Below are 24,520 nucleotides of genomic sequence, written 5' to 3'. Positions count from 1 at the left end.
GCTGTATGGTTACTGCTCTCCTGGGTTGTCACCATGTAGTACTGTATGGTTACTGCTCTCCTGGGTTGTCACCATGTAGTACTGTATGGTTACTGCTCTCCTGGGTTGTCACCATGTAGTGCTGTATGGTTACTACTCTCCTGGGTTGTCACCATGTAGTGCTGTATGGTTACTGCTCTCCTGGGTTGTCACCATGTAGTACTGTATGGTTACTGCTCTTCTGGGTTGTCACCATGTAGTGCTGTATGGTTACTGCTCTCCTGGGTTGTCACCATGTAGTGCTGTATGGTTACTGCTCTCCTGGGTTGTCACCATGTAGTGCTGTATGGTTACTGCTCTCCTGGGTTGTCACCATGTAGTGCTGTATGGTTACTGCTCTCCTGGGTTGTCACCATGTAGTGCTGTATGGTTACTGCTCTCCTGGGTTGTCACCATGTAGTGCTGTATGGTTACTACTCTCCTGGGTTGTCACCATGTAGTGCTGTATGGTTACTACTCTCCTGGGTTGTCACCATGTAGTGCTGTATGGTTACTACTCTCCTGGGTTGTCACCATGTAGTGCTGTATGGTTACTGCTCTCCTGGGTTGTCACCATGTAGTACTGTATGGTTACTGCTCTTCTGGGTTGTCACCATGTAGTGCTGTATGGTTACTGCTCTCCTGGGTTGTCACCATGTAGTGCTGTATGGTTACTGCTCTCCTGGGTTGTCACCATGTAGTGCTGTATGGTTACTGCTCTCCTGGGTTGTCACCATGTAGTGCTGTATGGTTACTGCTCTCCTGGGTTGTCACCATGTAGTGCTGTATGGTTACTACTCTCCTGGGTTGTCACCATGTAGTGCTGTATGGTTACTACTCTCCTGGGTTGTCACCATGTAGTGCTGTATGGTTACTGCTCTTCTGGGTTGTCACCATGTAGTACTGTATGGTTACTGCTCTCCTGGGTTGTCACCATGTAGTGCTGTATGGTTACTGCTCTCCTGGGTTGTCACCATGTAGTGCTGTATGGTTACTGCTCTCCTGGGTTGTCACCATGTAGTACTCTATGGTTACTGCTCTCCTGGGTTGTCACCATGTAGTACTGTATGGTTACTGCTCTCCTGGGTTGTCACCATGTAGTGCTGTATGGTTACTGCTCTCCTGGGTTGTCACCATGTAGTACTGTATGGTTACTGCTCTCCTGGGTTGTCACCATGTAGTACTGTATGGTTACTGCTCTCCTGGGTGTCACCATGTAGTGCTGTATGGTTACTACTCTCCTGGGTTGTCACCATGTAGTGCTGTATGGTTACTGCTCTCCTGGGTTGTCACCATGTAGTACTGTATGGTTACTGCTCTCCTGGGTTGTCACCATGTAGTGCTGTATGGTTACTGCTCTTCTGGGTTGTCACCATGTAGTACTGTATGGTTACTGCTCTCCTGGGTTGTCACCATGTAGTACTGTATGATTACTGCTCTCCTGGGTTGTCACCATGTAGTGCTGTATGGTTACTGCTCTCCTGGGTTGTCACCATGTAGTGCTGTATGGTTACTGCTCTCCTGGGTTGTCACCATGTAGTGCTGTATGGTTACTGCTCTCCTGGGTTGTCACCATGTAGTGCTGTATGGTTACTGCTCTCCTGGGTTGTCACCATGTAGTACTGTATGGTTACTGCTCTCCTGGGTTGTCACCATGTAGTGCTGTATGGTTACTGCTCTCCTGGGTTGTCACCATGTAGTGCTGTATGGTTACTGCTCTCCTGGGTTGTCACCATGTAGTACTGTATGGTTACTGCTCTCCTGGGTTGTCACCATGTAGTGCTGTATGGTTACTGCTCTCCTGGGTTGTCACCATGTAGTGCTGTATGGTTACTGCTCTCCTGGGTTGTCACCATGTAGTACTGTATGGTTACTGCTCTCCTGGGTTGTCACCATGTAGTGCTGTATGGTTACTGCTCTCCTGGGTTGTCACCATGTAGTACTGTATGGTTACTACTCTCCTGGGTTGTCACCATGTAGTACTGTATGGTTACTGCTCTCCTGGGTTGTCACCATGTAGTACTGTATGGTTACTGCTCTCCTGGGTTGTCACCATGTAGTACTGTATGGTTACTGCTCTCCTGGGTTGTCACCATGTAGTACTGTATGGTTACTGCTCTCCTGGGTTGTCACCATGTAGTACTGTATGGTTACTGCTCTCCTGGGTTGTCACCATGTAGTACTGTATGGTTACTACTCTCCTGGGTTGTCACCATGTAGTGCTGTATGGTTACTGCTCTCCTGGGTTGTCACCATGTAGTGCTGTATGGTTACTGCTCTCCTGGGTTGTCACCATGTAGTACTGTATGGTTACTGCTCTCCTGGGTTGTCACCATGTAGTACTGTATGGTTACTGCTCTCCTGGGTTGTCACCATGTAGTGCTGTATGGTTACTACTCTCCTGGGTTGTCACCATGTAGTGCTGTATGGTTACTGCTCTCCTGGGTTGTCACCATGTAGTACTGTATGGTTACTGCTCTTCTGGGTTGTCACCATGTAGTGCTGTATGGTTACTGCTCTCCTGGGTTGTCACCATGTAGTGCTGTATGGTTACTGCTCTCCTGGGTTGTCACCATGTAGTGCTGTATGGTTACTGCTCTCCTGGGTTGTCACCATGTAGTGCTGTATGGTTACTGCTCTCCTGGGTTGTCACCATGTAGTGCTGTATGGTTACTACTCTCCTGGGTTGTCACCATGTAGTGCTGTATGGTTACTACTCTCCTGGGTTGTCACCATGTAGTGCTGTATGGTTACTACTCTCCTGGGTTGTCACCATGTAGTGCTGTATGGTTACTGCTCTCCTGGGTTGTCACCATGTAGTACTGTATGGTTACTGCTCTTCTGGGTTGTCACCATGTAGTGCTGTATGGTTACTGCTCTCCTGGGTTGTCACCATGTAGTGCTGTATGGTTACTGCTCTCCTGGGTTGTCACCATGTAGTGCTGTATGGTTACTGCTCTCCTGGGTTGTCACCATGTAGTGCTGTATGGTTACTGCTCTCCTGGGTTGTCACCATGTAGTGCTGTATGGTTACTACTCTCCTGGGTTGTCACCATGTAGTGCTGTATGGTTACTACTCTCCTGGGTTGTCACCATGTAGTGCTGTATGGTTACTGCTCTTCTGGGTTGTCACCATGTAGTACTGTATGGTTACTGCTCTCCTGGGTTGTCACCATGTAGTGCTGTATGGTTACTGCTCTCCTGGGTTGTCACCATGTAGTACTGTATGGTTACTGCTCTCCTGGGTTGTCACCATGTAGTACTGTATGGTTACTGCTCTCCTGGGTTGTCACCATGTAGTGCTGTATGGTTACTACTATCCTGGGTTGTCACCATGTAGTACTGTATGGTTACTGCTCTCCTGGGTTGTCACCATGTAGTACTGTATGGTTACTGCTCTCCTGGGTTGTCACCATGTAGTGCTGTATGGTTACTACTCTCCTGGGTTGTCACCATGTAGTGCTGTATGGTTACTGCTCTCCTGGGTTGTCACCATGTAGTACTGTATGGTTACTGCTCTCCTGGGTTGTCACCATGTAGTGCTGTATGGTTACTGCTCTTCTGGGTTGTCACCATGTAGTACTGTATGGTTACTGCTCTCCTGGGTTGTCACCATGTAGTACTGTATGATTACTGCTCTCCTGGGTTGTCACCATGTAGTGCTGTATGGTTACTGCTCTCCTGGGTTGTCACCATGTAGTGCTGTATGGTTACTGCTCTCCTGGGTTGTCACCATGTAGTGCTGTATGGTTACTGCTCTCCTGGGTTGTCACCATGTAGTGCTGTATGGTTACTGCTCTCCTGGGTTGTCACCATGTAGTACTGTATGGTTACTGCTCTCCTGGGTTGTCACCATGTAGTGCTGTATGGTTACTACTCTCCTGGGTTGTCACCATGTAGTGCTGTATGGTTACTGCTCTTCTGGGTTGTCACCATGTAGTACTGTATGGTTACTGCTCTCCTGGGTTGTCACCATGTAGTGCTGTATGGTTACTGCTCTCCTGGGTTGTCACCATGTAGTACTGTATGGTTACTGCTCTCCTGGGTTGTCACCATGTAGTGCTGTATGGTTACTGCTCTCCTGGGTTGTCACTTGGCTGCCAGACTGGGGAGGTCAGTGGTGTTCCTGCAGCTGAGGAGGAGAGGCCTGAAGGGATCCCATTACCCAGCAGACCCAATAGAGCCAGGCTAGTCCCGCAGTGAACCCAATGGGACTAGGCTAGTCCCGCAGTGAAACCAATAGGACTAGGCTAGTCCCCCTGTGAACCCAATAGGACCAGGCTAGTCCCGCAGTGAACCCAATAGGACCAGGCTAGTCCCCCAGTAGAACCAGGCTAGTCCCCCAGTGAACCCAATAGAGCCAGGCTAGTCCCCCAGTGAACCCAATAGGACTAGGCTAGTCCCGCAGTGAACCCAATGGGACTAGGGTAGTCCCGCAGTGAAACCAATGGGACTAGGCTAGTCCCGCAGTGAACCCAATAGGACTAGGCTAGTCCCCCAGTGAACCCAATAGAGCCAGGCTAGTCCCCCAGTGAACCCAATAGGACTAGGCTAGTCCCCCAGTGAACCCAGTAGGACCAGGCTAGTCCCCCAGTGAACCCAGTAGAACCAGGCTAGTCCCCCAGTAGAACCAGGCTAGTCCCCCAGTGAACCCAGTAGGACAAGGCTAGTCCCCCAGTGAACCCAATAGAGCCAGGCTAGTCCCCCAGTGAACCCAATAGATCCCAGGCTAGTCCCCCAGTGAACCCAATAGAGCCCAGGCTAGTCCCCCAGTGAACCCAATAGAGCCCAGGCTAGTCCCCCAGTGAACCCAATAGAGCCCAGGCTAGTCCCCCAGTGAACCCAGTAGGACCAGGCTAGTCCCCCAGTGAACCCAATAGGACTAGGCTAGTCCCCAAGTGAACCCAATAGGACCAGGCTAGTCCCCCAGTGAACCCAATAGAGCCAGGCTAGTCCCCCAGTGAACCCAATAGAGCCAGGCTAGTCCCCCAGTGAACCCAGTAGGACCAGGCTAGTCCCCCAGTGAACCCAATAGAGCCAGGCTAGTCCCCCAGTGAACCCAATAGGACCAGGCTAGTCCCCCAGTGAACCCAATAGGACTAGGCTAGTCCCGCAGTGAACCCAGTAGATCCAGGCTAGTCCCCCAGTGAACCCAATAGAGCCAGGCTAGTCCCCCAGTGAACCCAATAGAGCCAGGCTAGTCCCCCAGTGAACCCAATAGGACCAGGCTATTCCCCCAGTGAACCCAATAGGACTAGGCTAGTCCCGCAGTGAACCCAGTAGAACCAGGCTAGTCCCCCAGTAGAACCAGGCTAGTCCCCCAGTGAACCCAATAGGACCAGGCTAGTCCCCCAGTGAACCCAATAGGACCAGGCTAGTCCCCCAGTGAACCCAGTAGGACCAGGCTAGTCCCCCAGTGAACCCAATAGGACCAGGCTAGTCCCCCAGTGAACCCAATATGACCAGGCTAGTCCCCCAGTGAACCCAATAGGACCAGGCTAGTCCCCCAGTGAACCCAATAGGACCAGGCTAGTCCCCCAGTGAACCCAATAGGACCAGGCTAGTCCCCCAGTGAACCCAATAGGACCAGGCTAGTCCCCCAGTGAACCCAGTAGGACCAGGCTAGTCCCCCAGTGAACCCAGTAGAACCAGGCTAGTCCCCCAGTGAACCCAGTAGGACCAGGCTAGTCCCCCAGTGAACCCAGTAGGACCAGGCTAGTCCCCCAGTGAACCCAATAGGACCAGGCTAGTCCCCCAGTGAACCCAGTAGGACCAGGCTAGTCCCCCAGTGAACCCAATAGGACCAGGCTAGTCCCCCAGTGAACCCAGTAGGACCAGGCTAGTCCCCCAGTGAACCCAGTAGGACCAGGCTAGTCCCCCAGTGAACCCAGTAGGACCAGGCTAGTCCCCCAGTGAACCCAGTAGGACCAGGCTAGTCCCCCAGTGAACCCAGTAGGACCAGGCTAGTCCCCCAGTGAACCCAGTAGGACCAGGCTAGTCCCCCAGTGAACCCAATAGGACCAGGCTAGTCCCCCAGTGAACGCAATAGGACCAGGCTAGTCCCCCAGTGAACCCAATAGGACCAGGTTTAGCCCCCAGTGAACCCAATAGGGCCAGGCTGGATAATATTATACTGTATGAGTCCAAAGGCCCATATGTTTCAGGACATCAGTAAATCTACAGTAGATTAGATTACACAAGAACGCTGCAGGCCCTAATGCTGGAAAAACCACCTCAAAGAAAAACAAACAAGGTTTAATATGCTTCCCCTGAAAGGAAACAGTCATTGTAGTAAACAGTGATCTTGTCCTATTCTAACTCCTACGCTGATTCACTCCGACATACTGTGCAGCACATGAATACACAGTACATTACTACAACTCATATCACACATAGTAGAGCTAGAGCTCTCTCTCCCTCCCCCCCCCCCCCCTTTCTCTCTCTCTTTCTCTCACACTCCCCCTTTTTCTCTCTCTCTCTCTAAAGCTGTTCTGCAGGTCAGAACCTGCTTATCGACTGATGATGCACGCCACTCAGACACCAGGGGAGAAACCAAAACTCCATTCAACTGTGGGGATTTACTGGCTTTGAACTCACACAGATTGGGTGGGCTCAGGAGGGCTGAGGTGTGTGTGTGTGTGTGTGTGTGTGTGTGTGTGTGTGTGTGTGTGTGTGTGTGTGTGTGTGTGTGTGTGTGTGTGTGTGTGTGTGTGTACAGTACATGCGTGTGTGTGTGTGTGTGTGTGTGTGTGTGTGTGTCACTAGGATTGGACATGTTTTTAGGGGAAAGACGGAAATAGATTGGCTCTATTTTGCAGACGATGCCCTTTGCAGACGGGGACATGTGACTAGAAAATATTACAAGTTGGAACCACAGACAAAGTGAGCTTCTCTCTCATTTTCTTTGAAACAATAACATGAAGTGACAGATTGGAGTGACAGCTTTCACTGCATTATACCACAGTCCAAAGAACAAAGGTTGAAAATGAGGCAAGTTTCAGTGGTCTAACATCTTGCTGAGAGCTTTTCAACTTCCTGATGGGGCACTTCACTCACATTGGCAAAGGGGGCATCTCTCTCTTCTCCTTAAATCTCACAGCCAAAGCAAGCAGACAAGCTAAATGCCAGTAGACGAGCCAGGCACAGACTGTCTCTCTCTCTTCTCCATTAATGCCAGTAGACGAGCCTGGCACAGACTGTATCTCTCTCTCTCTTCTCCATTAATTCCAGTAGACGAGCCAGGCACAGACTGTCTCTCTCTCTCTTCTCCATAAGTACCAGTAGACGAGCCTGGCACAGACTGTCTCCCTCTCTCTCTCTCTTCTCCATAAATGCCAGTAGACGAGGCAGGCACAGACTGTCTCTCTCTCTCTCTTCTCCATAAATGCCAGTAGACGAGCCTGGCACAGACTGTCTCTCTCTCTCTTCTCCATAAATGCCAGTAGACGAGCCTGGCACAGACTGTCTCTCTCTCTCTTCTCCATAAATGCCAGTAGACGAGCCAGGCACAGACTGTCTCTCTCTCTCTTCTCCATAAATGCCAGTAGACGAACCTGGCACAGACTGTCTCTCTCTCTCTTCTCCATAAATGCCAGGCGCTGTGCAGTAATAAAATAGTTACACACTCCCTGCTGCCTCTCGCCCCAGGCGTTGTGTGTTCCATTAGCAACATAAGCAGTGGGATCTCAGCCTTCCTTTTACAACTGGGGCTGTGCCAAAAACCGTCTTTTGTAATCCCTTCAATGGAAGTGGTTGTCTAAACAGGCTTCGTAGCTCTTTGGCGATGTCACACAGTGTTTCAGGTACAGACCAGTGGCATCGCTCCCATTTCACATCACCTGTCAGTCAACCTCGTTGGTTGTTTAAATGAAGAGGGATTACAGTTTCAAGAGGGGTACATCCTGTCTGAATAATCCCCTAGAATGTTAGTCGATGGGTACCCACAGATAAACACTGCTACAGTCTGACTCCTCAAATAATGATCTGAAAAAGATGGCATAGAACGTCGTAGACAGCTTTCATAAAAGCGATCTGAGACATTTGTCTATAAAAGTTTTAATTCTACACAATAAAAAAGACATTTAAAGTTTATTTGTCAAATATTTGACTTGGATTATACGATACTACCCAATATCGACAGGTACAATAGCTTTTGATTTTCCCATTGCTAGAAGCGCTTCCAACATTTCACACCAGTGGAAAGCTTTTCCTTTCAGGATTAAATGTAAAACTGCAGCCAGACCGGTGATCATGTCATGAAACCCTTAATGTATTTTTTAACCAAACGAATGGCATATTTGGGCTGTTTAGTTCTCGTTCTTCTGAACGTCTGCCCAGGTAGGGTAGGGTAAAGCCAGGGAATGGTCATCCAAGAGCCTAAAAGCCATTTGCCACATACAGTCAGTCAACACACATCATACCATTCTCATTGTCACGTAAATAAATACACATACTATATTTTTTACGCATATTTATCCCCTTGCAAACACGGATATACAGCTTAATGTGTTAGTATTTTTCCTGTTGGGAATCTGCAGCTTTGTTTTTGTGACCGATTTTTCTCGGAGAAGAATGCCTGGTTCGACTGGTTGTGTTTCATGTTGTCTAAAGAAGAACCCTTTCACACAGAGAGAGTATTCACAACTGTAATCATTAGAACTGCTAGCCTCTATGTAAACATGCCATATCTGTTTGGCGATCTTGGGAATATCCTCTCTACAGCTTATTACTGTATGTTCTCTTTCATTTTAATTGCATAGAATAAAAGTTGTTTGTATAGGGTTACATGTTTTGCCAGAAGCAAGTCAACATATCTGTGAAGCCCCAGAAATATGAGTAGTTGTTTTGTAGCAACAGGAGATGCTTCACAGTTCCATTCATATAATGGGAAAGGATTTTCATAGAATTGGATTCATTCCAATCAACTAGAGTTTTTCAGTGATGAGTTGTGCTTTGATCTGATATGGAGTATTAAACTCTTCAGTCTAGCCTTGTCTTTCAAATGGGATACTATGCCTATAATGTCCACAAGCATGCTGCAATAAAATCATGAGCTGTTTTGTCTTGTATCAATATTACACGGTTCATAAAGCCTGTTACAAAATATTCATAATTAATATTGTAAAGAGAGACATTCTCCTTAATAAAGCTGGTGTCCATCTGTTTTTCAGTGAAAACCTGGCAAGTTGACTTGTTCAACCAAAAGATCACGGTATTTTTAACAAGGAGTTAAAGACTGAACATAAATAGTCCATGTTTTTGGTACGAACTGGCAGCCAATATTGTAATTTAGAGGAGAGCAGAAAAAGTAGATGTAGTCAGTGGCGAGGGAGGGAGGGAGGGAGGGAGGGAGGGAGGGAGATCATGAGCAGAGCTCCTGCATCTTTCAGCATGTTCTTAGAAAAATATAGATTTGGAGTTAGATAAACTTGGATTTTTTGGCAGGGTCATGTGCAGGATTCTACCCTCCACAGCATAACCTTCGCTCCAGATCACAATTCAAAACCTACAACCTGATTTTGGACGGAATTACTGAATTACCTCGGAGGCCCAAGCTATACAGCAAATGCTCTGGCAAACAAACTGAAAACACCATCCAACCTGGAACTGAGTGAGTAATGTTTAGTCTGAAGCTAGATTTTATATTCAAAAGCCAAGAAGAAAAATATATTACAATGATAGATTTTACTTAATGAGGACTGAATGCTAAGTCTGGAACAGTAATGGTACAGGGCAACCCCAAACAGTTTCAGCTGGACTTTCACCTAATCAAAGAATTAGCTCAGCAGGAGAAGCTCTCCCTTGAAAAAGATACCCCCCCCCGAGCGGGTCAGACCAGACTTCTTCATTATATAACCCCACAGACGAGCAACCCAAGTGGAAAGTCAACCTCCCAGCACAGAGTAGTACCCTCTCATTGAAATGAAGGATACATGTACCCAGCTGGAGGTAAGACAGGTGGAGCTGGAACAGCAGGTGATTACACTCCAGTCAGCACAGACCCAGACAACAGTCCAGCACAACAACACCCCCTTAACCAGACCCGGAGAGCTGGAGGTGGAGAGAGACATCTGCACGCTGGACTGTAGTGAGACAACATAAACAGGAGAAAGATCAGGAGCAAGAGAAGAACACAGCACTAGAGGAGAGGATCAGACTGCTGGAGGAGAGGGTGAGGGGGATGGCGTGTGACAGAGAACAACCTACTAGAGAGGTGGCCACCCCCACAGAGAAGCTAGCAGAACAGCCCACCTCAGCTCCCGACAAAAGTCTCGACACCATAGCAGAACAGTCCACCCCTGACCATAGCCTCAAAATCACAGCTGGTACAGACAAATGAAGAACCCCAAGCCCAGGGGATCTCACCCCCTCTGAACACCAACCATGTCAGCCACCCTGATAGCCCTCCTGACAACCCCCCCACGCCCACTGAGGACATACACAAGACACAGATTGTTCTCCTTGGACACCTAACTCCTTATGGGTTAGGTGTCCAAACATCCAGCGCACCCTAGACCTTCTGTCTGAGGACCAACTAGGTTCACCTAGCCACATAATAATACACACAGGCACAAACGACCTGAGAGCACAGCAGAAAAGGGAGAGATAGAAAAAGCTACTTCTACTTTCCCCAATGCACAAGTGGTTATCTCCACCCTGCTACCACGAAAATACTTCCACCCTACTACCATACAGCGGGTAAACGCAAGTATTTCCCGTGACTGTGCCTCAAAACCAATTTTTTTCCTGGCCCACCACTCCACCCTGGACATGAACAGCCTTTACGACCAGGTCCACCCACCCACCCACCCCAACCAATCAACACCCCCCCAAGTCAACCATGCGCACACCCCATTTAGGCCCCCTCAGATCAGACCTATGCCCCTCCTGCCCACCCATGTCCCCTACTCCCGCAAAGAGGACCTCAACATGAAAGTTACACATACTCCCAGGCCGTGAGCGGGCAAACAGGCCCAACCCCTACTCTTACACTAGCCCAAGCTAATGGAATGTACCAGATGCTCAGCAGGCTCTGCTCACACTTACTGGCATGAGGCCAAACCACCGGACCAACAATATTGGACACTTTATGGAACACAAAGCCTTCACTATTTCATCCTGGAATATCCCAAGCCTGAGGTGATCTGCATTTGGCCTAAAGAGCAGGAACCTGGACTTTATCAAAGAAATCAGAAATACAGACATCGTCACCTTACAAGAGACATGGTATAGAAGAGACGGACCCACTGGTTGCCCTTTAGGTTACAGAGAGCTGGTAGTCCCATCCACCAAACTACCAGGTGTGAAACAAGGAAGGGACTCAGGGGGTATGCTAATTTCGTATAGAGCAGACCTAACTCACTCTATTAAATTAATCAAAACAGGAACATTTTACATTTAGCTAGAAATTCAAAAGGAAATGATCTAAACAGAGAAAAATGTCCTCCTGTGTGCTACCTACAGTATATCCCCCCACTATATACCCAAACTTTAATGAAGACAGCTTCTCCATCCTGGAGGGTGAAATCAATCAGTTCCAGGCTCAGGGACATGTACTAGTCTATGGCGACCTAAATGCCAGAACTGGACAAGAACCTTACACCCTCAGCACACAGGGGGACAAACACCTGCCTGGAGGTGACAGCATTCCCTCCCCCATATGCCCCCCTAGGCACAACCATGACAACATAACAAACAAAAACAGGTCACAACTCCTGCAGCTCTGTTGCACGCTGGGTATGTGCATAGTCAATGGTAGGCTTTGAGGGGACTCCTATGGTAGGTACACCTATAGCTCATCTCTTGGCAGTAGTACTGTAGACTACTTTATCACTGACCTCAACCCAGAGTCTCTCAGAGCGTTCACAGTTAGCCCACTGACACCCCTATCAGATCACAGCAAAATCACAGTCTACTTGAACAGAGCAAAACACAATCATGAGGCATCAAAGCCAAAGGAACTGAGTAATATTAAGAAATGCTATAGATGGAAGGGATGTAGTGTGGAAACCTACCAAAAAAACAATTAGGCAACAACAAATTCAATCCCTTTTAGACAACTTCCTGGACAAAATGTTCCACTGTAATAGTGAAGGTGTAAACTTGGCAGTAGAAAATCTTAACAGTATATTTGACCTCTCAGCTACCCTATCAAATCAAACAGAAAACCGAAGAAAATTAACAACAATGACAAATGGTTTGATGAAGAATGCAAAAACCTAAGAAAGAATTGAGAAACCTGTCCAACCAAAAACATAGAGACCCAGAAAACCTGGGTCTACACCTTCACTATGGTGAATCACTAAAATATTACAGAAATACACTACAGAAAAAGATGGAACAGCACGTCATTGAAGAATCCATAGACTCTAAGTTTGCTGAAAATAAACGCAGTTGACAGTGAGAGGACGTTTCTTTTTTGCTGAGTTTACATGATCAAATACAGATCTTGAATCAACTATTAAAGACTACCAGAACCCACTGGATTCTCCAATTACCTTGAATGAACTACAGGACAAAATAACAACCCTCCATCCCAAAAAGGCCTGTGGTGTTGATGGTACCCTCAATGAAATGATAAAATATACAGACAACAAATTACAATTGGCTGTAATAAAACTCTTTAACATCATCCTTAGCTCTGGCATCTTCCCCAATATTTGAAACCAAGGACTGATCACCCCAATCCACAAAAGTGGAGACAAATTTGACCCCAATATATTTTATCTGTGGGATATGCGTCAACAGCAACCTTGGGAAAATCCTCTGCATTATAATTAACAGCAGACTCGTACATTTCCTCAGTGAAAACAATGTACTGAGCTAATGTCAAATTGGCTTTTTACCAAATTATCTTACGACAGACCACGTATTCACCCTGCACACCCTAATTGACAAACAAACAAACCAAAACAAAGGCAAAGTATTTTCATGCTTTGTTGATTTAAAAAAAGAAATTCGACTCAATTTGGCATGAGGGTCTGCTATACAAATTGATGGAAAGTGGTGTTGGTGGGAAAAACATACGACATTATAAAATCCATGTACACAAACATGGTTAAAATTTTGAAAAAACACACATTTCTTCCCACAGGACCGTGGAGTGAGACAGGGATGCAGTTTAAGCCCCACCCTCTTCAACATATATATCAACGAATTGGCGAGGGCACTAGAACAGTCTGCAGCACCCGGCCTCGCCCTACTAGAATCTGAAGTCAAATGTCTACTGTTTACTGATGATCTGGTGCTTCTGTCACCAACCAAGGAGGGCCTACAGCAGCACCTAAATCTTCTGCACAGATTCTACCAGACCTGGGCCCTGACATTATATCTCAGTAAGACCAAAATAATGGTGTTCCAAAAAAGGTCCAGTCGCCAGGACCACAAATACAAATTCCATCTAGACACCGTTGCCCTAGAGCACACAAACTATACATACCTTGGCCTAAACATCAGCGCCACAGGTAACTTCCACAAAGCTGTGAACAATCTGAGACACAAGACAAGAATGGCAGCCTTTCTATACCATCAAAAGGAACATAAAATTCAACATACCAATTAGGATCTGCCTAAAAATACTTTAATCAGTTATAGAACCCATTTCCCTTTATGGTTGTGAGGTCTGGGGTCCGCTCACCAACTAAGAATTCACAAAATGGGACAAACACCAAATTGAGACTCTGCATGCAGAAATCTGCAAAAATATCTTCAGTGTACAACATAAAATACCAAATAATGCATGCAGAACAGAACTAGGCCGATACCTGCTAATGATCAAAATCCAGAAAAGAGCCGTTGAATTCTACAACCACCTAAAAGAATGCGATTCCCAAACCTTCCATAACAAAGCCATCACCTACAGAGAGATGAACCTGGAGAAAAGTCCCCTAAGCAAGCTGGTCCTGGGGCTCTGTTCACAAACAGACCCCACAGAACCCCAGGACAGCAACACAATTTGACCCAACCAAATCATGAGAAAACAAAAAGATAATTACTTGACACATGGAAAGAATAAACAAAAAAACATAGCAAACTAGAATGCTATTTGGCCCTAAACAGAGAGTACACAGTGGCAGAATACCTGACCACTGTGACTGTACATAGTCAAAGCTTTCCTTAAGTTTGGGTCAGACTCAGTGAGCATAGCCTTGCTATTGAGAAAGGCTGCCATAGGCAGACATGGCTCTCAAGAGAAGACAGGCTATTTGCACACTGCCCACACAATGAGGTGGAAACTGAGCTGCACTTCCTAACCTCCTGCCAAATGTATGACCATATTAGAGACACATATTTCCCTCAGATTACACAGATCCACAAAGAATTTGAAAACAAACAGATTTTGATAAACTCCCATATCTACTGGGTGAAATACCACAGTGTGCCATCACAGCAGCAACATTTGTGACCTGTTGCCACAAGAAAAGGGCAACCAGTGAATAACAAACACCATTGTAAATACAACCCATATTTATGTTTATTTATTTTCTCTTTTGTACTTTAATCATTTGCACATTGTGAGAGGGAGGAGTGGTTAGAGGGAGTTGGGGCGGAGGGAGGGAGGGAGTTGGGGCAGTGAGAGGGAGAGAAAGAGTTGGCAGTGAGAGAGAGGAGTGGTTAGAGGGAGTTTGGGCAGTGAGAGGGAGGGAGCGAGAGAGTTGGGGCAGTGAGAGGGAGTTGGGGCAGTGAGAGGGATGGAGGGAGACAGAGAGCTGGGGCAGTGAGAGGGAGGGATAGAGGGAGTTGGGGCAGTGAGAGGGAGGGAGAGAGAGAGTTGGGGCAGTGAGAGGGAGGGATAGAGGGAGTTGGGGCAGTGAGAGGGATGGAGGGAGCGAGAGAGTTGGGGCAGTGAGAGGGAGGGATAGAGGGAGTTGGGGCAGTGAGAGGGAGGGAGAGAGAGTTGGGGCAGTGAGAGGGAGGGAGAGAGAGAGTTGGGGCAGTGAGAGGGAGTTGGGGCAGTGAGAGGGATGGAGGGAGACAGAGAGCTGGGGCAGTGAGAGGGAGGGATAGAGGGAGTTGGGGCAGTGAGAGGGAGGGAGAGAGAGAGTTGGGGCAGTGAGAGGGAGATGGGGCAGTGGGAGGGAGAGAGAGAGGGAGTTGAGGCAGTGGGAGGGAGGGAGAGAGGGAGTTGGGGCAGTGAGAGGGAGGGAGTTGGGGCAGTGGGAGGGAGGGAGAGAGCGAGGGAGTTGGGGCACTGGGAGGGAAGGAGAGGGAGAGAGAGAGAGAGAGGAAAAGGGTAATTGAGGATAGCCAGGTAGCCTAGCGGTTAAGAGCGTTGGACCAGTAACCAAAAGGTTGTTCGTTCGAACCCCCGAGCCGGCAAAGTGGAAAAAAATATTTAGTTCTGCCCCTGAGCAAGGCAGTTAACCTCCAACATCAACTGCTCCCGGGCGCTGATGACATGGATTAAGGCAGCCCCCCGCACCTCTCTGATTCAGAGAGGTTGGCTTAAATGCAGAAGATGCGTTCAGTTGTGCAACTGACTAGGTATCCCTGTTTCTCAAGTGGGAGGAAGGGAGGGAGGGAGGGAGTGAGTGAGTGAATGGTGGAAGAAGGACAGAATGAGGGGCAGACAGAGTGAAAAAGGGTGAGAGAGAGATGGGAACATAAACTCAGAAGAGTTGGCTTAGGGCAGGTGAAAGTTCAAAATATCCAGACCACAGAAACCCCAGATTCCTGTGTGTATTGCTTTCAGGATAGCGTGCTGATGTGAGCTTGTTGTTCTCCCTCTCTGTCTGCAGCAACCATGAAGAAAAGCAGTGTCCTGTTTCCTGGGGGGGATGGCCTGAACATGAATGGGATGAACGCCCCAACCTTCTCCGAGGGGGACCTACTTCTCCAGGTACAACATGGCACAGTACAGACAGACGGAGAGCAGTTTGGGATGGCCCATAGTGTCTAAATGTCTTGATTGACTGACAGACATCTCAGCACCCAGAACCAAATCTTCTGTGGGTGCTGGCCAGTTTTGAACGTTAAAAGTCATGAGAGACTACTGGCTGGCAGACGAGTAGGTAAAGACCCAGACATTGTTCATGCGTTTGTTAATCCAGGTGGATTGAGTTATAATCCAGGACCATCCATTTAGCAGGAAGTTTTGACAGGTGAAATAGGTTGTCTGACAGGTGAAATAGGTTGTCCTGGTACTTCCTGCCAAGGCCTGGTCACGGTTTACTACGCTTAACAAAGCGAACGCTCGCCCAGTGCTCTAGCACGCTGTTTTCTCATTCTCAGATGTCAGGTACATTTTCACACCAAGCGATGACTGGCATGTTTGGGATTCCTCTCTCAAGATGGAGGCTGGTATGATCATCAGTCAATGCAGAGGGAACTGTGATAGACAGTAAACAGGTTGCCAGATTATAATACCCCCGTTGTTAGGACCAACGCCGGAGATGAGAAGCAGGTAGTTGAACATTTTAATGATGAACAGCGTCAGCACACGGGTAAACAAGGACATATGACAATCAATGCAGAAGCAGGGAACAGAGCGGGGAACCGGACAGATATAGGGGAGGTAATGACAGAGGTGATTGAGTCCAAAAATCACTGATGCGCGTGACGGGGAGAAGGCAGGTGTGTGTAATGATGGTGGCAGGAGTGCACAATGCTGGGTAGCCTGGCGCCCTCATGCGCCGGGGAGCTGGAGCAGGCGTGACACCCATAGTAAACAGGTTGCCAGGTTATAATATCCCCATAGTAAACAGGTTGCTAGATTATAATACCCCCGTAGTAAACAGGTTGCCAGATTATAATACCCCCATAGTAAACAGGTTGCCAGATTATAATACCCCCATAGTAAACAGGTTGCCAGATTATAATACCCCCGTAGTAAACAGGTTGCCAGATTATAATACCCCCATAGTAAACAGGGTGCCAGATTATAATACCCCCATAGTAAACAAGTCGCCAGATTATAATACTCCTATAGTAAACAGGTTGCCAGATGATAATACCCCCATAGTAAACAGGTTGCCAGATTATAATACTCCTATAGTAAACAGGTTGCCAGATTATAATACTCCTATAGTAAACAGGGTGCCAGATTATAATACCCCCGTAGTAAACAGGTTCCCAGATTATAATACTCCTATAGTAAACAGGTTGCCAGATTATAATACTCCTATAGTAAACAGGGTGCCAGATTATAATACCCCCGTAGTAAACAGGTTGCCAGATTATAATACTCCTATAGTAAACAGGTTGCCAGATTATAATACCCCCATAGTAAACAGGTTGCCAGATTATAATACTCCTATAGTAAACAGGTTGCCAGATTATAATACTCCTATAGTAAACAGGGTGCCAGATTATAATACCCCCGTAGTAAACAGGTTGCCAGATTATAATACTCCTGTAGTAAACAGGGTGCCAGATTATAATACCCCTGTAGTAAACAGGTTGCCAGATTATAATACCCCTATAGTAAACAGGGTGCCAGATTATAATACCCCCATAGTAAACAGGTTGCCAGATGATAATACCCCCATAGTAAACAGGTTGCCAGATGATAATACCCCCATAGTAAACAGGTTGCCAGATGATAATACCCCCATAGTAAACAGGTTGCCAGATGATAATACCCCCATAGTAAACAGGTTGCCAGATTATAATACTCCTATAGTAAACAGGTTGCCAGATTATAATACTCCTGTAGTAAACAGGGTGCCAGATTATAATACCCCCATAGTAAACAGGTTGCCAGATTATAATACTCCTATAGTAAACAGGGTGCCAGATTATAATACCCCCATAGTAAACAGGTTGCCAGATGATAATACCCCCATAGTAAACAGGTTGCCAGATGATAATACCCCCATAGTAAACAGGTTGCCAGGTTATAATATCCCCATAGTAAACAGGTTGCCAGATTATAATACCCCTGTAGTAAACAGGGTGCCAGATTATAATACCCCCGTAGTAAACAGGGTGCCAGATTATAATACCCCTGTAGTAAACAGGTTGCCAGATTATAATACCCCTGTAGTAAACAGGTTGCCAGATTATAATACCCCCATAGTAAACAGGTTGCCAGATGATAATACTCCTATAGTAAACAGGTTGCCAGATGATAATACCCCCGTAGTAAACAGGTTGCCAGATTATAATACCCCCGTAGTAAACAGGTTGCCAGATTATAATACCCCCGTAGTAAACAGGTTGCCAGGTTATAATACCCCCGTAGTAAACAGGTTGCCAGATGATAATACCCCCGTAGTAAACAGGGTGCCAGATGATAATACCCCCGTAGTAAACAGGTTGCCAGATTATAATACCCCTATAGTAAACAGGTTGACAGATTATAATACCCCCATAGTAAACAGGTTGCCAGATTATAATACCCCCGTAGTAAACAGGTTGACAGATTATAATACTCCCGTAGTAAACAGGTTGCCAGATTATAATACCCCCGTAGTAAACAGGTTGCCAGATGATAATACCCCCGTAGTAAACAGGTTGCCAGATTATAATACCCCTATAGTAAACATGATGCCAGATTATAATACCCCCGTAGTAAACAGGTTGCCAGATGATAATACTCCCGTAGTAAACAGGTTGCCAGATTATAATACCCCCGTAGTAAACAGGTTGCCAGATTATAATACCCCCGTAGTAAACCGGTTGCCAGGTTATAATACCCCCGTAGTAAACAGGTTGCCAGATTATAATACCCCCGTAGGAAACAGGGTGACAGATTATAATACCCCTATAGTAAACAGGTTGCCAGATTATAATACCCCTGTAGTAAACAGGTTGCCAGGTTATAATACCCCCGTAGTAAACAGGTTGCCAGATTATAATACCCCTATAGTAAACAGGTTGCCAGATTATAATACCCCCGTAGTAAACAGGTTGCCAGATGATAATACCCCCATAGTAAACAGGTTGCCAGGTTATAATACCCCCGTAGTAAACAGGGTGCCAGATTATAATACCCCCGTAGTAAACAGGTTGATAGGTTATAATACCCCTGTAGTAAACAGGTTGCCAGGTTATAATACCCCCATAGTAAACAGGTTGCCAGATTATAATACCCCTGTAGTAAACAGGTTGCCAGGTTATAATACCCCCGTAGTAAACAGGGTGCCAGATGATAATACCCCCGTAGTAAACAGGTTGATAGGTTATAATACCCCTGTAGTAAACAGGTTGCCAGGTTATAATACCCCCATAGTAAACAGGTTGCCAGATGATAATACCCCCGTAGTAAACAGGTTGCCAGATTATTATATCCCCATAGTAAACAGGTTGCCAGATTATAATACCCCCATAGTAAACAGGGTGCCAGATGATAAAACCCCCGTAGTAAACAGGTTGCCAGATGATAATACCCCCATAGTAAACAGGGTGCCAGATGATAATACCCCCGTAGTAAACAGGTTGCCAGGTTATAATACCCCCATAGTAAACAGGTTGCCAGATTATAATACCCCCGTAGTAAACAGGGTGACAGATTATAATACCCCCATAGTAAACAGGTTGCCAGATTATAATACCCCCGTAGTAAACAGGTTGCCAGATTATAATACCCCCGTAGTAAACAGGTTGCCAGATTATAATACCCCTGTAGTTAACAGGTTGCCAGATTATAATACCCCCGTAGTAAACAGGTTGCCAGATTATAATACCCCCGTAGTAAACAGGTTGCCAGATTATAATACCCCTGTAGTTAACAGGTTGCCAGATTATAATACCCCCATAGTAAACAGGTTGCCAGATTATAATACCCCCATAGTAAACAGGTTGCCAGGTTATAATACCCCCGTAGTAAACAGGTTGCCAGATTATAATACCCCCGTAGTAAACGGGTTGCCAGATTATAATACCCCCATAGTAAACAGGTTGCCAGATTATAATACCCCCGTAGTAAACAGGTTGCCAGATTATAATACCCCCGTAGTAAACAGGTTGCCAGATTATAATACCCATGTAGTTAACAGGTTGCCAGATTATAATACCCCTGTAGTAAACAGGTTGCCAGGTTATAATACCCCCGTAGTAAACAGGTTGCCAGATTATAATACCCCCGTAGTAAACAGGTTGCCAGATTATAATACCCCCATAGTAAACAGGTTGCCAGATTATAATACCCCCGTAGTAAACAGGTTGCCAGGTTATAATACCCATGTAGTAAACAGGTTGCCAGATTATAATACCCCCGTAGTAAACAGGTTGCCAGGTTATAATACCCCCGTAGTAAACAGGTTGCCAGATTATAATACCCCCGTAGGAAACAGGGTGACAGATTATAATACCCCTATAGTAAACAGGTTGCCAGATTATAATACCCCTGTAGTAAACAGGTTGCCAGGTTATAATAACCCCGTAGTAAACAGGTTGCCAGATTATAATACCCCTATAGTAAACAGGTTGCCAGATTATAATACCCCCGTAGTAAACAGGTTGCCAGATGATAATACCCCCATAGTAAACAGGTTGCCAGGTTATAATACCCCCGTAGTAAACAGGGTGCCAGATTATAATACCCCCGTAGTAAACAGGTTGATAGGTTATAATACCCCTGTAGTAAACAGGTTGCCAGGTTATAATACCCCCATAGTAAACAGGTTGCCAGATTATAATACCCCTGTAGTAAACAGGTTGCCAGGTTATAATACCCCCGTAGTAAACAGGGTGCCAGATGATAATACCCCCGTAGTAAACAGGTTGATAGGTTATAATACCCCTGTAGTAAACAGGTTGCCAGGTTATAATACCCCCATAGTAAACAGGTTGCCAGATGATAATACCCCCGTAGTAAACAGGTTGATAGGTTATAATACCCCTGTAGTAAACAGGTTGCCAGATTATTATATCCCCATAGTAAACAGGTTGCCAGATTATAATACCCCCATAGTAAACAGGGTGCCAGATGATAAAACCCCCGTAGTAAACAGGTTGCCAGATGATAATACCCCCATAGTAAACAGGGTGCCAGATGATAATACCCCCGTAGTAAACAGGTTGCCAGGTTATAATACCCCCATAGTAAACAGGTTGACAGATTATAATACCCCCGTAGTAAACAGGGTGCCAGATTATAATACCCCCGTAGTAAACAGGTTGCCAGATTATAATACCCCTGTAGTTAACAGGTTGCCAGATTATAATACCCCCGTAGTAAACAGGTTGCCAGATTATAATACCCCCGTAGTAAACAGGTTGCCAGATTATAATACCCCTGTAGTAAACAGGTTGCCAGATTATTATATCCCCATAGTAAACAGGTTGCCAGATTATAATACCCCCATAGTAAACAGGGTGCCAGATGATAAAACCCCCGTAGTAAACAGGTTGCCAGATGATAATACCCCCATAGTAAACAGGGTGCCAGATGATAATACCCCCGTAGTAAACAGGTTGCCAGGTTATAATACCCCCATAGTAAACAGGTTGACAGATTATAATACCCCCGTAGTAAACAGGGTGACAGATTATAATACCCCCGTAGTAAACAGGTTGCCAGATTATAATACCCCCGTAGTAAACAGGTTGCCAGATTATAATACCCCTGTAGTTAACAGGTTGCCAGATTATAATACCCCCGTAGTAAACAGGTTGCCAGATTATAATACCCCCGTAGTAAACAGGTTGCCAGATTATAATACCCCTGTAGTTAACAGGTTGCCAGATTATAATACCCCCATAGTAAACAGGTTGCCAGATTATAATACCCCCATAGTAAACAGGTTGCCAGGTTATAATACCCCCGTAGTAAACAGGTTGCCAGATTATAATACCCCCGTAGTAAACGGGTTGCCAGATTATAATACCCCCATAGTAAACAGGTTGCCAGATTATAATACCCCCGTAGTAAACAGGTTGCCAGATTATAATACCCCCGTAGTAAACAGGTTGCCAGATTATAATACCCATGTAGTTAACAGGTTGCCAGATTATAATACCCCTGTAGTAAACAGGTTGCCAGGTTATAATACCCCCGTAGTAAAGAGGTTGCCAGATTATAATACCCCCGTAGTAAACAGGTTGCCAGATTATAATACCCCCATAGTAAACAGGTTGCCAGATTATAATACCCCCGTAGTAAACAGGTTGCCAGGTTATAATACCCATGTAGTAAACAGGTTTGCAGATTATAATACCCCCGTAGTAAACAGGTTGCCAGGTTATAATACCCCCGTAGTAAACAGGTTGCCAGATTATAATACCCCCGTAGGAAACAGGGTGACAGATTATAATACCCCTATAGTAAACAGGTTGCCAGATTATAATACCCCTGTAGTAAACAGGTTGCCAGGTTATAATAACCCCGTAGTAAACAGGTTGCCAGATTATAATACCCCTATAGTAAACAGGTTGCCAGATTATAATACCCCCGTAGTAAACAGGTTGCCAGATGATAATACCCCCATAGTAAACAGGTTGCCAGGTTATAATACCCCCGTAGTAAACAGGGTGCCAGATTATAATACCCCCGTAGTAAACAGGTTGATAGGTTATAATACCCCTGTACTAAACAGGTTGCCAGGTTATAATACCCCCATAGTAAACAGGTTGCCAGATTATAATACCCCTGTAGTAAACAGGTTGCCAGGTTATAATACCCCCGTAGTAAACAGGGTGCCAGATGATAATACCCCCGTAGTAAACAGGTTGATAGGTTATAATACCCCTGTAGTAAACAGGTTGCCAGCTTATAATACCCCCATAGTAAACAGGTTGCCAGATGATAATACCCCCGTAGTAAACAGGTTGATAGGTTATAATACCCCTGTAGTAAACAGGTTGCCAGATTATTATATCCCCATAGTAAACAGGTTGCCAGATTATAATACCCCCATAGTAAACAGGGTGCCAGATGATAAAACCCCCGTAGTAAACAGGTTGCCAGATGATAATACCCCCATAGTAAACAGGGTGCCAGATGATAATACCCCCGTAGTAAACAGGTTGCCAGGTTATAATACCCCCATAGTAAACAGGTTGACAGATTATAATACCCCCGTAGTAAACAGGGTGCCAGATTATAATACCCCCGTAGTAAACAGGTTGCCAGATTATAATACCCCTGTAGTTAACAGGTTGCCAGATTATAATACCCCCGTAGTAAACAGGTTGCCAGATTATAATACCCCCGTAGTAAACAGGTTGCCAGATTATAATACCCCTGTAGTTAACAGGTTGCCAGATTATAATACCCCCATAGTAAACAGGTTGCCAGATTATAATACCCCCATAGTAAACAGGTTGCCAGGTTATAATACCCCCGTAGTAAACAGGTTGCCAGATTATAATACCCCCGTAGTAAACGGGTTGCCAGATTATAATACCCCCATAGTAAACAGGTTGCCAGATGATAATACCCCCGTAGTAAACAGGTTGCCAGATTATAATACCCCCGTAGTAAACAGGTTGCCAGATTATAATACCCATGTAGTTAACAGGTTGCCAGATTATAATACCCCTGTAGTAAACAGGTTGCCAGGTTATAATACCCCCGTAGTAAACAGGTTGCCAGATTATAATACCCCCGTAGTAAACAGGTTGCCAGATTATAATACCCCCATAGTAAACAGGTTGCCAGATTATAATACCCCCGTAGTAAACAGGTTGCCAGATTATAATACCCCTGTAGTAAACAGGTTGCCAGATTATAATACCCCCATAGTAAACAGGTTGCCAGATGATAATACTCCTATAGTAAACAGGTTGCCAGATGATAATACCCCCGTAGTAAACAGGTTGCCAGATTATAATACCCCCGTAGTAAACAGGTTGCCAGATTATAATACCCCCGTAGTAAACAGGTTGCCAGGTTATAATACCCCCGTAGTAAACAGGTTGCCAGATGATAATACCCCCGTAGTAAACAGGGTGCCAGATGATAATACCCCCGTAGTAAACAGGTTGCCAGATTATAATACCCCTATAGTAAACAGGTTGCCAGATTATAATACCCCCATAGTAAACAGGTTGCCAGATTATAATACCCCCGTAGTAAACAGGTTGACAGATTATAATACTCCCGTAGTAAACAGGTTGCCAGATTATAATACCCCCGTAGTAAACAGGTTGCCAGATGATAATACCCCCGTAGTAAACAGGTTGCCAGATTATAATACCCCTATAGTAAACAGGATGCCAGATTATAATACCCCCGTAGTAAACAGGTTGCCAGATGATAATACTCCCGTAGTAAACAGGTTGCCAGATTATAATACCCCCGTAGTAAACAGGTTGCCAGATGATAATACCCCCGTAGGAAACAGGGTGACAGATTATAATACCCCTATAGTAAACAGGGTGCCAGATTATAATACCCCCGTAGTAAACAGGTTGCCAGATTATAATACCCCCGTAGTAAACCGGTTGCCAGGTTATAATACCCCCGTAGTAAACAGGTTGCCAGATTATAATACCCCCGTAGGAAACAGGGTGACAGATTATAATACCCCTATAGTAAACAGGTTGCCAGATTATAATACCCCTGTAGTAAACAGGTTGCCAGGTTATAATACCCCCGTAGTAAACAGGTTGCCAGGTT

General features: G+C 45.8%; 1 protein-coding gene across 1 annotated transcript in view; it reads left to right on the top strand.

Annotated features, from left to right (window-relative positions):
- The window catches only part of LOC139538999 (aryl hydrocarbon receptor-like), a 104,998-nt gene that overhangs the window by 46,847 nt on the left and 33,631 nt on the right, over positions 1–24,520 (top strand). Inside the window, exon 3 of the mRNA XM_071341643.1 lies at positions 15,756–15,856. Coding sequence (XP_071197744.1) covers positions 15,756–15,856 — 101 coding nt within the window. The remainder of the gene's footprint in view (positions 1–15,755; positions 15,857–24,520) is intronic.

This window comes from Salvelinus alpinus, chromosome 14 (genome assembly GCF_045679555.1).
Source record: "Salvelinus alpinus chromosome 14, SLU_Salpinus.1, whole genome shotgun sequence".
Taxonomy (NCBI): Eukaryota; Metazoa; Chordata; class Actinopteri; order Salmoniformes; family Salmonidae; genus Salvelinus; species Salvelinus alpinus.
Note: the sequence above shows the minus strand (reverse complement) of the source record. Positions and strands in the feature narration are given on the sequence as shown.